Source organism: Bubalus bubalis, chromosome 3 (genome assembly GCF_019923935.1).
Source record: "Bubalus bubalis isolate 160015118507 breed Murrah chromosome 3, NDDB_SH_1, whole genome shotgun sequence".
In the NCBI taxonomy this organism is placed as follows: domain Eukaryota; kingdom Metazoa; phylum Chordata; class Mammalia; order Artiodactyla; family Bovidae; genus Bubalus; species Bubalus bubalis.
Genome location: NC_059159.1, coordinates 15,325,935 through 15,341,567, shown reverse-complemented (window position 1 = coordinate 15,341,567; position 15,633 = coordinate 15,325,935). Strand labels below are relative to the sequence as shown.

The 15,633-nt window shown below is 43.5% G+C and overlaps 1 protein-coding gene across 10 annotated transcripts in view; it reads left to right on the top strand.

The window, feature by feature from the left end:
- Window positions 1–15,633, top strand: part of TANC2 (tetratricopeptide repeat, ankyrin repeat and coiled-coil containing 2) — a 363,388-nt gene that overhangs the window by 314,921 nt on the left and 32,834 nt on the right. For all 10 annotated transcript variants that reach the window (XM_044938797.2, XM_044938800.2, XM_044938803.2 and 7 more), the window contains 4 exons: window positions 7,769–7,877; window positions 10,729–10,851; window positions 11,625–11,861; window positions 15,143–15,328. In XM_044938797.2, coding sequence (XP_044794732.1) covers window positions 7,769–7,877; window positions 10,729–10,851; window positions 11,625–11,861; window positions 15,143–15,328 — 655 coding nt within the window. The remainder of the gene's footprint in view (window positions 1–7,768; window positions 7,878–10,728; window positions 10,852–11,624; window positions 11,862–15,142; window positions 15,329–15,633) is intronic.

Here is a 15,633-nt window from a genome sequence, read left to right as displayed (position 1 = left end):
ATATTAAGTGCCCTTGAGGAATTATGAGAAGCCATAACTAGAAAATAAGACATGCAGTCAGAGAATGATAGGAAGTGTCACTAGGAAAAAAGTCTAAAAAGTTTAAGACTTCTCAGTTTATTCCGTAGATAACAGAGTCTCTATAATTTTTGAGAAAAGAAGAGACAGTGATCAGATAAGTCTGATCAAGTACAAAATAGCTCTGACAAGCAGTGTATGGAAGATGGGTTGAAGGAGAGACTGCAGTCAGGGAAACTAGTCACGGGTCTAGAACAATAGTCTAGCTGAGAAATACTAAGACTGCAATGTGAGAACAGAGAGCTGTGTAGACATTTTAGAGATACTCAAAAGCACCTGGTCTTTTTTTGTGTATGGGAGGTAAGGGTGGAAGAATCAAAAATGATTTCAGAACTCATCTTGGATGATGGAAAATAGTGAAGCTGCTGATGGACATAGAGCATTCTGAATGGGGGAAGACTTCTAGCGTGAGTGAAGGCAGGAGGAAGAACAGGCTTCTGGAGAGAGGTGAGTCCTATTTTGGACATGTTTATAATGAATTGCCTCCAGGGGAGGATGCACAAATGTATGTAGAAATATGACCTTGGAGAACAGGAAAAGAGAAAGTTGAAGGCATGAGGTTATGGATTGAGGAGTTACCAGCAAGTAACTGACAGTAGAAGCCATAGAACTTAACAAGGTCATCCAGGTTAAGAGTATAAAGCAGAAAGTTTGGATGCATGAAAACAGAATAGGTTTTTTTTTTAACTGAAGTATAATTGTTTTACAGCATTGTGTTAATTTCTGCTATACAGCCAAGTGATTCAGTTATACATACAAATATACATTCATTTTTGTAGTCTTTTCCATTATGGTTTATCATAGGATATTAAATATAGTTCCCTGTGCTATACAGCAGGGCCTTGTTGCTTATCCATTCCGTGTGCATTAGCTTGCGTCTTTGAACCGCAGCCTTCCACTCTGTCTGTTCACCAGCCTCTTCCCACTGGCAACCACAGTATGTTCTCTATGTCCGTGAGTCTGTTTCATGCACGTGTGCTAAGTCACTTTAGTCATGTCCGACTCTTTGCTACTCTAAGGACCCACCAGGCTTCACTCTCGGTGGGATTCTCCAGACAAGAATACTGGAGTGGGTTGCCATGCTGTCCTCTGGGGGATCTTCTGTTTCATAAGTAGGTTCATTTCAGAATAGGTATATTTAAACACTAGAAGAAAATGGTGAGCCAAGTAATAATTTACAAGAGTAATTTTATAGAAACAAGAGAAAGTAATAAGGTTGTGAAGTCAAAGATGAAGATTTTTCTGCGCTAGGTCTGATGTGATGAATATAATTTCTGCCTATGTTCCATTAGCCAGAACTCGGTCACCTGACCCCACTTGAATGTGAACGCAAGGTCCCTGGCAAAGTAACTGCTTCCCACCATCACCCTTGACTGTGGACAGGAGCACAGACCTTTTGTAGACAGGTATCCATCTCTGCCCCATAATTCTAATCTCACTAGGTCTCCCTAAATAATTCCCACATGTACCTCTATAACATAAAGACATTCCACAGCAGCACATGTCATTTCAGCCCACACTGTAAGATAGCTAGGACAGGCTTTAGATTGTACATAGTTCCTTGCCAGCTGGCTGTCCCTGTTCCACTTTATCACATCCTAGCACCACACAGAAGAATATCAGAACACTTAAGTGCTGTTTCTCTGAAACGCTGAAGTGTTGTATATTGAGTTTGCCCTCCCAGGAGCTGATGACATGTGTGACCACACGTTAAGTGACTCTGACTAGAACAATGGAGGACCCATCCATGCTGGAGATATTTGAGTACATTTGTTAGTACTACAGGTAGAGACTTTAAGATCACTAACTCTCGGAGTTGCTAAGTGAAAATCTATTAGAAAAACAAACTTAGCACCACTGTATGTTTTATAGTTGTATAAAACTAAAACAGTTGTATAGTAACTGTTAGGCAACTTCCAAACCAGTAAATGGGTGGAGGGTAAGGATGTTGCTTCTTGCCTTAGAAAGCGTTGCCTGAGCGACTCCACAGCTCTGAATTCTTTGAGGTACTGGGGCATCAGGTAAGAGCAGCTCCTCATTGTCTTATCATCTGTAGTTGTCCAAGGATGACTATCACTTGTCTCCAATAATTCCGTGCCATGGGGCCGCTGAAGTCTGCAGCTGGAATTGAGATTGGATCTACCCTGTGTTATGCTGGGTACGACCTTCCCCGCCTTTTATTGGGAGAGAGAAGAGAGGACAATGCTGGGGGAGGAATCTTCAACTCTGACATGTGATTGATTCTCTCCTAAAATATGTCCAAGCAAATCTATCTTGAATGTAAGGCTTGTATCCTTCTGAAAATCTCTGATGGACGTGAGAAATTCATATTCCTGCTGTTAGCTTAACTTTTACCTTACTTCTTAGGATCTGGTTAGCTCTGTTCTTGTCCCCATTCTCTGCCTGAATACCAGCTTTTCCTCCACAGCTAACTGTGAATGGCACCCATCCCCAATCATTTTCCCCTGATCCATGGGCTTCCCTTCAGGCTGTAAAGTTACAGTGAGTTTAGTGGAAGGGCAAAGATTGGAGCTAAGGATAGGGTATCACGTTTCACCATGCTGTACACATTAAAACTCTGAGCACACAGTCATCCTCCTACATGTTTTAAGTCTTCTGTGATTGCTGTTCATTCCTTTAGTTTAGCACTATGCTAGTGACTACGGAGGATATAAAAGAAATACAAAATACATTTACCTAATATCTCTTACTTAATTCCCACCCCAGTCCTGAGAGAGAGGTGTTACTCTCCCTGTCTTTCAAAGAGGTTAGAAAGCTTGTCCACTGCTGAAAGCTTGAAAGCGACAGAACTGGAATTTGACTTTATTTCAGGGATAAGGAAGCAATGTTGTGAATGCAGATAAGAGTCTGCAAGGTGACTGAATCACAAAGCGACCTCATTATAGAAACTATGTGGAAATCCTAATACTTCTACCCTCACCATGGCCACCGCCCATGGTCTTTATAACCACATATGAGCTCACATGAGAGTCAGTTTTTATCACCATCATCTGTAATTATAGGGGGAAACACAGTTGTGTTCAGTCATCCTTAAAATGCCACGAAGACTAGGGCTCTCTCTATTTCTTAACTGCTGTCTCCCAAAAACGCTAATCGAAAAATGTCAAAATTAACAGTTGCCAATTTTGATTGTAAGAATTCAGATTGTGTACTATAAAAATGAACATACTATTCTTTATGTTTTAATCTTATCAATGTGGCAGTGGAACAAGGTTTCAGAAGACCTTGGATTCTCATCTCTTTATATCCTAGCCAGGTGAGCTAGAGTCTACAGTCTTGCTGAGTCTCAGTCAGTCTACCACGTTAGTAATATTCACGCCTGTGCCCATAATAAAGGTGTACGAGGGAATCTAAATAAGTGCTGTAGTAATTTTGGAAACCATAGGTAGTGTACAAATGTATATTTGTACAAAAGGGACTGTTATTCATTCTGCAAGTATAGACTCTTGGTAGCTCAGAGAACGTATGTGAAAAAGCATAGCTTCTGTCCTGAGTAGAGTCTAGCAGGAAGACTCACGTGCAGACACACACAGTGCATGGCTGTAGCAGGTGTGACGGTGGAGCTGCGTGCCAGATACATCAGAGCCTAAAGGAAAGAACCACTGACCCCATCTGGGGGGACCAGAGAAGACTGCACAGAGGAGACGCTGTGAACTAAGGCTGGAAGACTGGGAAGTAGTTTGCCTGATGAATTACAGGCAGAGGGAAAGCATGTTCAAAACTCTATAATTTACTCCATCTGGAATTAGAAGTACAAGGTTAGGAGGTAAAGAAACGGATAAGGGACAGATTATGGGGAGGCTTTGAATACCATGTTTAGATTTACAATTTAGAGTTTAGATTATGTATAGGAGGAAATATAGAGCCATTGAAGGATTTTGAAGAGAAATTTCATCAGATTTCCGCTGGATAGATAGTGGTATGAGCCAGGGAGGAGGCAGTGGCAAGAGTGAAGCTCTTACAGTTATCCATGAGAGATGATGTACAGGGAGGAGAAAACAGCTGCCTGGTGTTCTGCCTGAGCAACTGGAGGTGGTTTTTATTTTTTAATAAGTCTTAAGGGGATTTGGTTTTAAGGGAAATCTTCAACTTCAAACAGCCATCGTTTGACAGGTCATTTGGAGGTAGAGGGGACCTGCGGGCAGCTAGAGAAGCAGAGTAAATCTCAGTGCTGCGATGTCATTGCGGTGAGAGCCGAAGCCGGGAGTCGAGGTGAGGGCTGCCTCTGAACGATGAGTAAATGGGGAATAGAGCAAAGAAGTTATGTAACCGAAGGAACGTGGAAGAAAAGTGCCAAGGTAGTGTCTTAGATGTCAAGAGAAGAGACTGTTTCAAGGGAAACAGTCCATAAGACCTAATGCTGGATGGAGAAGAAAAAAAGAGGAAAAACAAAAGATCAAAGGCAAAAAGAAACCCTATTAATAGGCTGCTGGTGATCTTAGAGAACAGTGAGGCTAGAAGTCAAAAGGAATAGGGCTCAGGAGTGAGCAGATAATAAGAAAAATAGAAATGAATGTAGACAAGCCCACATGTAGACCCATGCAGACTGGGTTAGCCAGTGGCATCATAGTTTGTCAGAACAGAAAGGTACGAATGGGAATGCCAGCACGTAACGGAAATTGCTGTTTTACCTTTCATGTCCTCAACACCATAAGCTTTGAGTCCAGTGAACTGATGGGAGTCATTCTTTCATGAATAATACAGCAGCTTGTATCCAGAAAGAAGGAAACTACGGTTGTCACCATCTTTTCCTTGACCTGTGTGGCTTGCCGTTTCTCCTCGGTGCTTGATCAACAATAACAAAAGCAAGCACTGTCCTGTGGGTGGCTGAAGGCACGCTGGAAAGAGGCAGAAGCATCTTCTCAGGGTGTCTTAGTCACGGTAGTAAAGTGAAAGCACTGGGGCAGAGTCAGGTCTGCGTCTACCTGACACTTCGTGTCCTTGTCCTGAGCTTTCTCCTTAATCCTCATAGGCATGGATTCTCCTTAATGGCCTGAAGCATAAATGATGGATCAGAGGCCTGTGCCAGGAGCTCTTGTCTCTATGGACAGTCAGAGATGAGTCATTTAATTCTTATACCAGGGAGGCTGTAGTCATTTCATTGTTAATAACCGGATAGGATTTTGAGAACTCAAGTTAGGGCTCTTTTATAAATGGTTCTCATTAACTTCTGTTAAAATAGCCTATGAACTACATTGGGCTTTCAAGGGCTATGTAAACGTTCAATAGCAATTTCTGGATTTTGTGAGTACGAAACAATTCCAGGCTCATGCCTTCAGATGACAGGCTTCCCTGGTGACTCAGCTGGTAAAGAATCCACCTGCAATGCAGGAGACCCCGGTTTGATTCCTGGGTCAGGAAGATCCTCTGGAGAAGGGATAGGCTACCCACTCCAGTGTTCTTGGGCTTCCCTGGTAGCTCAACTGGTAAAGAATCTGCCTGCAATGTGGAAGACCTGGGTTCGATCCCTGGGTTGGGAAGATCCCCTGGAGAAGGGAACGGCTACCCACTCCAGTATTCTGGCCTGGAAAATTCCATGGGCTGCATAGTCCATGGGGTTGCAAAGAGTCGGACACGACTGAGCGACTTTCACTTTCACCCTTGCACCTTCAGAGGACACTGCTGACTCATGCAGGATCAGTTGTCTGAGACAGTCTGTCAATGAAGTAGCTCTCTCTCCTTTATGGTCAGTCTTAGCTAATCGAATAAGATGACCTGGTATCCACTAGAATCCAGAAATTCTATGAAGCCAAAGATTAGAACATGGTAGAACTTCTTTTTAAAGCTTTATAGGATGATTCCCACACAAGTGGGTAGTCTTTCCCTTCTCCAGGGGATCTTCCCCACCCAGGGACTGAACCCAGGTCTCCTGCATTGCAAGCAGATTCTTTACCATCTGTACCACCAGGGAAGCCCACCTAAGTAAGATGGGGGCTGTCTCATCTTCTGTTCTCCAGGTTCTTTACTGAAACTTTATTTATAGAAGAAGAAAGGAAGGACTTGTTTATTTTTTCAGACTTCAGTTTTAGGCATCTTCAAATGTTAAACCTGGCAGCATAGCCAATGTTAACTGTGAGAGAAAATCTTCCAGGAGACATTTGGGCCTTCTCTCAAGTAGATGTCACCAACAAAAAATTCACTTGCTGTTTTTCCTTCTGTTTGATGAATTCGTTGGGCTTGAACCTGAGATCACAGTTTGATTTCCCTCCTTTGTGGCGCTCCCAAGTGAAACGAGTCAAAGAGCTGGGTTGTCAGTGGACACAGAACTCTGCTGACTGCTCAGCTGATGGGAAGCAGAGGGACAGTGGTCACTCTGCAGTGTCCCAGTTCCTACAGACTGTAGCAGGGTGGTAAGAGGGCAGAGCCCAGAAGTGACCCAGTGTCCTTTGTTTAATGTCTAATCTTGCTTTGTGAAAATTTTATTGAGAATTTTTATGTGCCATACACCATGTTTGGCACTGTGGAGAGCATAAACAACTCGAGATTTCTGTCATAAATGTAAATAAAAAGAGATATACAACCCTGTATTTATACATATACTTTACATATATACACATATATTAATACACTCACACTTAAAAGAGTATATCATTAGGACACTTTAAGCTGGAAGAAATAGAAAACATCAACTCAAATGGATTAAGCAGTAAAGAAATTTATCACTTCATATAACAATGAGTCCAAAATTAGGACAGCTTCCAGTGCTATACAGTTAGGACCCAGGCTCTATTTTTTGACAGTTCTCTTAGCTTAGCCTCTCTGTTGGCTTGGTCTTCAGACCAAGCTTCAGACAAAGCTGAGTGTGTGATTCCAAGAGGCCTGTGGCATTTCTGAGCATCGTGGGCAGATAAGACAATGTGCAGAGGCAGAGAGAAGGGTTTTCTGTTTCATGAACAGATTGGAGATGTGTTGGCAAGCAGATGGGGGCCGGGAATGATTGCCGTCAGGAAGGCTACAGTCTAGTACAGGAGAGAGCTTGTAGCAATGTGGTAGATCCTGTACTAAAGGCATATACAGCCTACGATGTAGCACCAGAGAGAGTACTCCCTTCTCAGCTGGAGGAAAAATAAATGCTAAAGAGAAAGAATAGAGGCTTGGTAGAGGCTGATCAGAGAAGACTTCCCTTGAGGAGGTTTTTAGTGCAGTTTGGGACACATTGAGTTTAAGGTGCTATTGGACCTCTAGGTAGAGAATCCAGTAAGCAGTTGGATGTATATTGAGCTAAAGCTGAGACGTCTAGATAGAGGGAAAGGTAAAGGGTTTAAGTAGTGGCAAAGGCTCTGAGGATGGATGAGCTAATCCAGAGGACAGACTGGGACCAAAAACAAGATCCCAAGTAAGCAACACTGACATTTAAAGCATGGGTGAAATAAGACGAGCTGACAGAGACAGAAAATAAAAATGGGTCTTTTAATGCCATCTGTGTGTGGGAAGGGTGTAAGCCAGCTAGAAGTGACATTTTGTGATATTCACACTTGTGATGTGGGTAAAGGACCAGGAAAAGCTCGGAACCTTTCAGTACCATTTCTTGCCCAGGAGCGGGTACCCTTCCCTAAGAAGTTGGGTGAACAAGACAGAGTTTCACTGGAGGTATGGCTCGACGTGCACAGTCCTCCACCCACAGGAGAGTTGGAGCATTAAATTTCCTAAAATGAGTCTCTCTTTGCAGGAGTGGTCACACATTACTTGCCTTCTGGTTTTCCCGCCAAGAGGGAAAACTAAACCGACAGCAGACAATTGAACTGGGACATCACATCCTTAAAGCACACATTTTTAAGGTAATTAAAGAAGTTGGGGGCGTTTTTCTTTCCATTTCCAGCATGCGTTCCTTAACACTGTGTGTATGAAGCTGCCCGCTATGTCAGTGTGGTCCCTGCTTTCTGAAATTAGTTTGTTGCAGAGTCGGTCCATCTCCTAAAATGTCTGGCCTGTTCCTCCCTAGGACTTTGGAAAGAAAACCACATTTCTCATCTCCCAGTTCAATGGATTGCTAGGCTTTCTAGGAAATGTACACATACAATTGTTTAGGTAAGAAGCTTATAGTTGTGTATACTTCATACATCAGAGGTCCGCAACTTCTGGGATCTAATGCCTGATGATCTGAGGTAGAGCTGATATTATAATAATAATAGAAATAAAGTGCACGATAAATTTAATGTGCTTGAATCATCCTGAAACCATTCTCCCCACCCCAATCATTGGAAAAATTGTCTTCCCCAAAACCAACCCCTGGTTCCAAAAAGGCTGGGAACCACTGTCCTGTGACCTGCCATCTCCTGAGAATAGTCATATAGCATTAGTTATAGGTTTTTACAGTGTTTTTCAAGTCTCTGAGAGCAGTTACTCTTTCCATGTTCTTATCATTATGATTTTAATATTCCTGGTGCTGTGCATTTCAAACTCTTTCTCTAGAACCAACTGTAACCTTCCTTTAAACTACTTTCCCCATTCTCTTTTGAAATTATAATCCCAGTTTCTCGCCCAGTCGTTTCAAAACTTTCAAGAACTCTTAAGCATCGGCTTTCTCTCTCCCAGCATCCACACAGCTGGGATGGAGATCCCAGACAAGGGCACGTATCTGTCTGTTGGTGCTTGTATGCATTTGTTTGTTTATTCAGTGCTTGCTGAGGCATTGTACTAGGGATACAAAAACGAAAAAAATACAGCCCCTAATCTCAAGGAATTTATAGTCTAGATAGCAGTTGTGGAACAGAGCACAGAAGTTGAGGAAGAAACTTGTTCTCCTGGTTTTTCTAGTCTGCAGTTGGCTAGTGCATCTGCCACCTCCAATCCCAGTTTCTTCAGACCACTTTGGCTGCCTCTGGACTGAGAAATTCAGGGATCTTAAATAATCCTCCGGCTTGGACTTCCCCCAAGAGATACTATTAAAGATAAAACAGTTCTCTTCAGATAGAAAACAGCATGAAGGGCAACTTTAAGAGCCTAGCGAATTCTCCCCAGCATATAAGCACATAGCTGGGGAAGGCTTTTCATCAGATGGACAGAAGTTCAGCCCACAGTGGCAAGCCCTATATTTGAATCATAATTGTCTTTCTAACAAATCACTGTACCCAGAAATGACCTTACCCAGTGACCTTACTTAATGGGAGCAGAGTGAGACTATTTTAACAGGCAAGGTGTCTCATTCCATCTTCAAGTGGACCAAAAAGTGCCTGCCACTTCTACAGACTCTGAGGTGATTATCCTTCAGTTAGACGGGGAAATAGCTTCAGTATTAAGCATCAGGACTGTAATCACTTAAGCTTTTAGCATCACCTTCTGCCTGGGATCAGAGGCAAAGAAGTCGATGCCTGTCTGTATGCCCTGCACCCTAAAATAAATACCACATGAAACAGATAAATGATATGAAATTTCATTTGATCCCGTGTGACTGTATCCAATACATGGAAAACAATGTTCACTTACTTTTTTACATCCCTGTGACTTGTTTATTTTATAAGTGGAAGTTTGTACCTCCTGATGCCTTTACCCACTTCATCGTCCCCTCAGCCCCCTCCTTCCTGGCAGCCACCAGCCTGTCATGGAGACCTGCACTTAAACCATACACTCCTGTCATTGACACAGCGTTATCTTATTGTGCTGCAGACGACATGGTCGCCTGAGATATGACTGGCTCCCCGTGTGTTTCAGGCCATAAACACTGGGGTGTATACCGTGTGGTGATGACACGACTGTAAGCTGAAGAATGTGGACTTGGACCATGGTTTTCCTAATGCTGCACTTTTCAGGGTCCTTCAAATGCAGAGTGCTCCCTACCGATCGACTTTAGCTTCTCCCAGGCTGCTAGAATTCTCAGTTCCTATCAGCTGAGGGTCATGAAAAGGCAGAGACAGACTCAGTGCTTATAATCAGTATCACTTAGAACTGCCAATCAGCAGTAACATATAGTCCACTTTATATTTTTTTCCAATTAGTTTTAAATTTCCCTTATTTTATCTTTGTTCATGAAGAATTGCATATGATTATTAATTGCATAAGGTCATTAATTAACCTTAAAAATATAAGGTTGAGGGTCTGTAATTCAGGATATTTGGTATATTTATCAGTTCAATTCAGTCGCTCAGTCGTGTTTAATTATTACCACTATTATTTTCATCACCTTAAAAATAAACCTGATGGACTTCCCTGGTGGTCCAGATTAAGAATCTGCCTGCCAGTGCAGGGGACATGGGTTCTATCCCTGGTCCAGGAAGATCCCACATGGTGCAGAGCAACTACGCCCGCACTCTGCAGCTAGAGAAGGCACCACAATGAGAAGCCTGAGTTCCACAATTGGGGAGTACCCCCAGCTTGCCGCAACTAGAGAAAGCCCTCGTAGCAGCAAAGACCCAGCCCAGCCATAAATAAATAAATATTTTTTTAAAAAGAAGAGAGAGGCATTGAGTAGGTTTGTTGTCACAGGCTGCCGGGGTAGAAGCAGTTTAGTTAGCTTGTTCCTCCAGGACCAGTCTGTCCCCATCAGTGGGCTGGCTTGGTTATGCCGGATGTCGTTAGAGCAAGACTCTATTCTCATTTGTTAGTACCACAAACCTAGAGGCTCCTAACTTACTGCAGAGGGTGCTTTTTAGCTGGGCTGATCACTTAACTGTGTCTCTGTTTCTTTTTCAGGGTTTGAGTAAAAAAGTTGGCGTGTCATCCTCCATCCTCCAAGGCCTCTGGATCTCCTACAGCACAGAAGGTCTGTCCATGGCGTTGGCATCTTTACGAAATCTCTACACGCCAAATATAAAGGTAAGTGCATCTAATTACAGGCAGATTGAAGGATTAACTATGAAAATGTAAAACTCAGAGGACATTTAGGAGTTATTTGATTGATCTTTGACTATCCTGTTAATTAACCTTTTATTAATAGTTTGATATATTTTAAATTGTTGCATTTTATTCTGTGAATTGAAAATCAAACCTGTTGATCTTCTATAAGATGAGTCTGATTTATAGACTAACTCCTGCTCCTTCTAGGGAGTAAAACATTCTTAGATCACTTTTGTTTCAGTAGAAGTTTTTCTGACCAAAGGTTCACTTAGTGGAGACTGCACTACAGTGTGGGTGGTGTTTACTCTAGTTCCTGGGTAGTTTGTATAAAGGAGACGTTTCACATCCCTTTCCAAAGGCAAGGTATTAAAAAAGGAACAAATGAAGATTTTAAAATAAAGAAGTTACTCGGTGTTTCTGGGCACTTATTGAGGGTGACTTAAGGCTTCCCAGGTGGTGCTAGTGGTAAAGAACCTGCCTGCCAATGCAGGAAATGTAAAAGATGTACGTTCAATCCCTGGGTCGGGAAGATTCCCCAGAGGGGAATACATGGCAACTCATTCCAGTGTTCTTGCCCGGAGAATCCCACGGACAGAGGAGTCTGGTGGGCTGTGGTCTGTAGGGTCCCAAAGAATTGGACACAACTGAAGCAACTCAGCATGCATGCGTGCAGATGACTTAAGAAAAGATGACTGATAGGCTATAACTGATATTTATGTGAGTATCGTTTCCGTTTGCTTTCTTATGACTAGGTCAGCCGACTGCTGATTTTGGGAGGTGCCAACATTAATTACCGGACAGAAGTTTTGAATAATGCTCCAATTCTGTGTGTCCAGTCTCATCTTGGTTACACAGAAATGGTGGCCCTGCTCTTGGAGTTTGGGGCCAACGTGGATGCCTCCTCTGAAAGTGGCCTGACTCCCCTGGGCTATGCCGCAGCGGCAGGCTTCCTGAGCATCGTAGTGCTGCTGTGCAAGAAACGGGCCAAGGTAACGGCTGCCCGGCACCTGTTCTTCCTTCCCTGTGTCTTTCTTCCCGTCTTAGACTCGTCCTTATCTCCTGCGTTGCCTCACGAGTGTAGGTAGAATATACATCAGATCCTATTAGGAAGCAGATCAAAGGAAGAACTGGCTCTGATTACATCCTACTGTTTGCCTGCTTGCCCTGGGCCAGTTCCAGGCTGCTTCTGGACACAGTTCTAAAACTTTTGAGAGATACTTAGGAAACTGCATTTATCAGCAGCCACAAAAAGTCCCTAGCTCACAACCAAGAAATTCTCTCCTGAGCTCAGAGTGAGGAAAGAGGAGTGGCAGAGCAAGGAGACTGCACTGTGAGGTCTGATCTGAACGGCGCCTGCGAACTCTCAGCCTTTCATGTTAGTCATGGACGTAAGAGCAAAAATCAGGCGCCCTCATCTAGCCTCGAAGACACCCCTGTAGACGTCTGAGATGACTGTCCGACCAGAAGCACTCAAAAGTGTTTCTGTTAGTGTATTTTAATTCTCTCAAAACATTTCTTTAAAATATATTTGCTTTATAGTACCTCAAGAGCCACTGATATGATAAAACTCAATTTCAAAATATTGATGGAAAAAAAAAATACCGGAGGGCTTCCCTGGTAGCTCAGTGGTGAAGAATCCACCTGCCAATACAGGAGACACGGGTTCAATCCCCAGTCCAGGAAGATCCCACATGCTGCAGAGCCCCTAAGCCTGTGTGCGACAACTACTGAGCTTGTGCCCTAGAGCCTGGGAATCACAACCACTGAGCCCGTGCGTTGCAACTGCTGAAGCCCGCTCACCCTGCTCCATAATAAGAGAAGGCACTGCAGTGAGAAGCCCATGCACCACAACTAAAGAATGGCCCCCGCTCTTGCCACAACTAGAGAAGAGCCCACACAGCAGTGAGGACCCAGCACAGCAAAAGATAAAATTTTAAAAATAAGTATTTTTTAAAAAGGAGAAATGCTGGTCTCAAAAATGTAGACTTCTATAGAACATTTTATTTCCATTCTGAAAACAAACTGAGGCTTTTGGTGGATTTGCAGTGAACTGTAAATAATATGCAACCCTGACTATTCATTGGAAGGACTGATGCTATAGCTGAAGCACCAATACTTTGGGCACTTGATGCAAAGAGCCGACTCATTGGAAAAAACCTGGGAAAGATTGAAGGCAAAAGAAGAGGGCGGCAGAGGATGAGATAGCCAGATAGCATCACCGACTCAATGGACATGAACTTGAGCAAACTCCAGGAGATAGTGAAGGACTGGGAAGCCTGGCATGCTGCAGTCCACGGGGTCGCAAAGAGCTGGACACGACTTAGCAACTGAACAACAGCATAAGTGACCTCGTCCTGAGGCGTCCGGTGTTCTCACCAGGGAGAACTGGGTCTGTCTCCCAAGACTCTCGAGAGCTGGGGCCTGGGGACCGCAGTGAAACCCCTGAGCTGTAAATGCTAACTGTGACGCAGAAACGGCCCACCTAGAATGTCCCAGTCATGGACAAACGCCTCCAGGAACAGCATGATAACTGGCCTTATGATCATTGCTATAAATTCATATTCTAATCTCAGCTAGGTCTTTCCTGTTGCTCAGCTATCGTTTTATTTATTTCTCATTTTCACCAGAGAAGATACAGAAATCATCTATGATCGTCTTGAGACCCCGTCAAAACTCTTTTGCCCTCCAACAACTACCAAGATTGTGTTTGTCTCACAGTGCCTCTATATGAAAACTCTGTTCATCCTTACAAACTTTTACTTTACTTCTGCCTCAGAGAAGGAAGTGTTTGCCTTCCTTTTCAAAATTATTGCCTCCTGTATACATATACACATATATATACACATATACATATATATACACATATACACACATATACATATATACACACACACATAGGCTGCACCACAAGGCTTTTGGGATGTTCGTTCTCCAGCCAGGAATTGAACCTGTGACCCCTGCAGTGGAAGTGTGGAGTCCTAACCACTGGACCGTCAGGGAATTTCCCACCTATATTTTTTAATCTCAGTATGTTGCTCTTTCACTAACATCATTTCATTCTCTTTCTAAATTCACGCTGCCTTTCTTCTCAGTTTCTACAAACCTACAAATGTCTTCTCTAACCCTAAAGAGAGACTTTACTGTCTCCTAACCAGAAACCACTGTCCCTTCTCTTCCCGCCCACATCCACTGAACCTGTCCTAAGAGTCCTCTCTGCTTGCTACCACTGCTTCCTTACTGCTCTTTAACCTCTTACAGTCGCTTCCATGAGAGAGAGGAGGCAAGTCATCAAAATCGTCAACTTTGGCATCAAGCACAACCTGGTCGAAGCCTGCATTGACGCTTGCTTTCTATGAGGGCTTGGACAAGTCATTTGAACTCTCTCAGCCTCACTTTGTTCATCTAGAAAAAGGATTAAGAGCACCTTGCACACAGTAGGCATTCAGTAAACATTTGCTATTTGGATGGCTGGATGGAGCTAAAGCTGCAGAGAAACAGATACAGAACTTAGGCTTCACTTGCTCTAATGAGCACTGGAACATACCCTGCCCACCTGCCAGGAGAGGCTGTTCATCCATTGAGACTTATGGCTAGGGACCTTCTGGTAGCTTGTTCTTAATCAGGCTCCTCTTTCAGCCTAAACCTATAACCAACACCACAACTGTAAAACTGCTGCTGGGACGTAGTCTAGCATTGAGTTCCAAGTCCCTCCAGCCATTTTGGCCAAATCGTCGCGATTCCACCCTCCCATTGGAAGAAAGAAGTGGCATCTGCCAGAGCTTAGTGGTTAACTGTGTGATTCATGATATGAGATTCTTTGCTTTTTTGGAACACCAAAAAATTTAAGCTTCAAGATGTTTTTCTTCCCTTTCATGATTTCAAAGACAGTGTTTTGTGCCAGTAGAGCTTATAAGCCTTTCAGATTTGAGTCTGAAAAGACCTATTTGAGGACAAAGGAAAGTGTACATCAGGAAAGCAAAGCTGGAGTTTGGGGTCGTTTGGGGCATATTTTTGGTTTCTTTTGATGTGAAAACAAAAGCCTGACGTTATACAAAGAGAGTCTCCCCAGAGGAGCATCTACCAGAGTTGTAGCTCAGTGAAGATCTAGCCTGAGTAAGAGAATATCACCTGAATTTTCTCAGCAAGTGGTCCAAGGAATATGGGAGAGGGTGAATCTTCGTGGTCCAGACCTGTGCAGTGAGTGGATAAAACGAGACTGGGGAGACAGCCACAGGCTTTTTCACACAGGTTTCTCTGTCCCCTCCCACAGGTGGATCACTTAGATAAGAATGGGCAGTGCGCCCTGGTCCATGCAGCACTCCGAGGTCATCTGGAGGTCGTCAAGTTTCTCATTCAATGTGACTGGACGATGGCGGGCCAGCAGCAGGGGGTGTTTAAGAAGAGCCACGCCATCCAGCAGGCCCTCATCGCTGCCGCCAGCATGGGTTACACTGAGGTAAGAAAGCAGCCAGTAAGGCTTGGGTTGTTTGTTTTTTTTTCAAGCTATGTCTTGAAGGAAACCAGGGAAAAAATAGTTGCATTATTACAAAATTGCCATGTTAATATGAAGTAGCTTTTTGGTCATTGGTCTGAGAAATAGGGAGATGCCAGGGTACCTACAATGATGTTGGAGAGGACCTTGGGAATTATCTAATCTGATTCCTCCTCATCTTCCACCCCTATTGAACAGACAATGACACTGGGCTGGTGGGGGCGGGGGGTTATTCCTTGACCTTTGTTCACATGGGTGGGTGGAGTGGA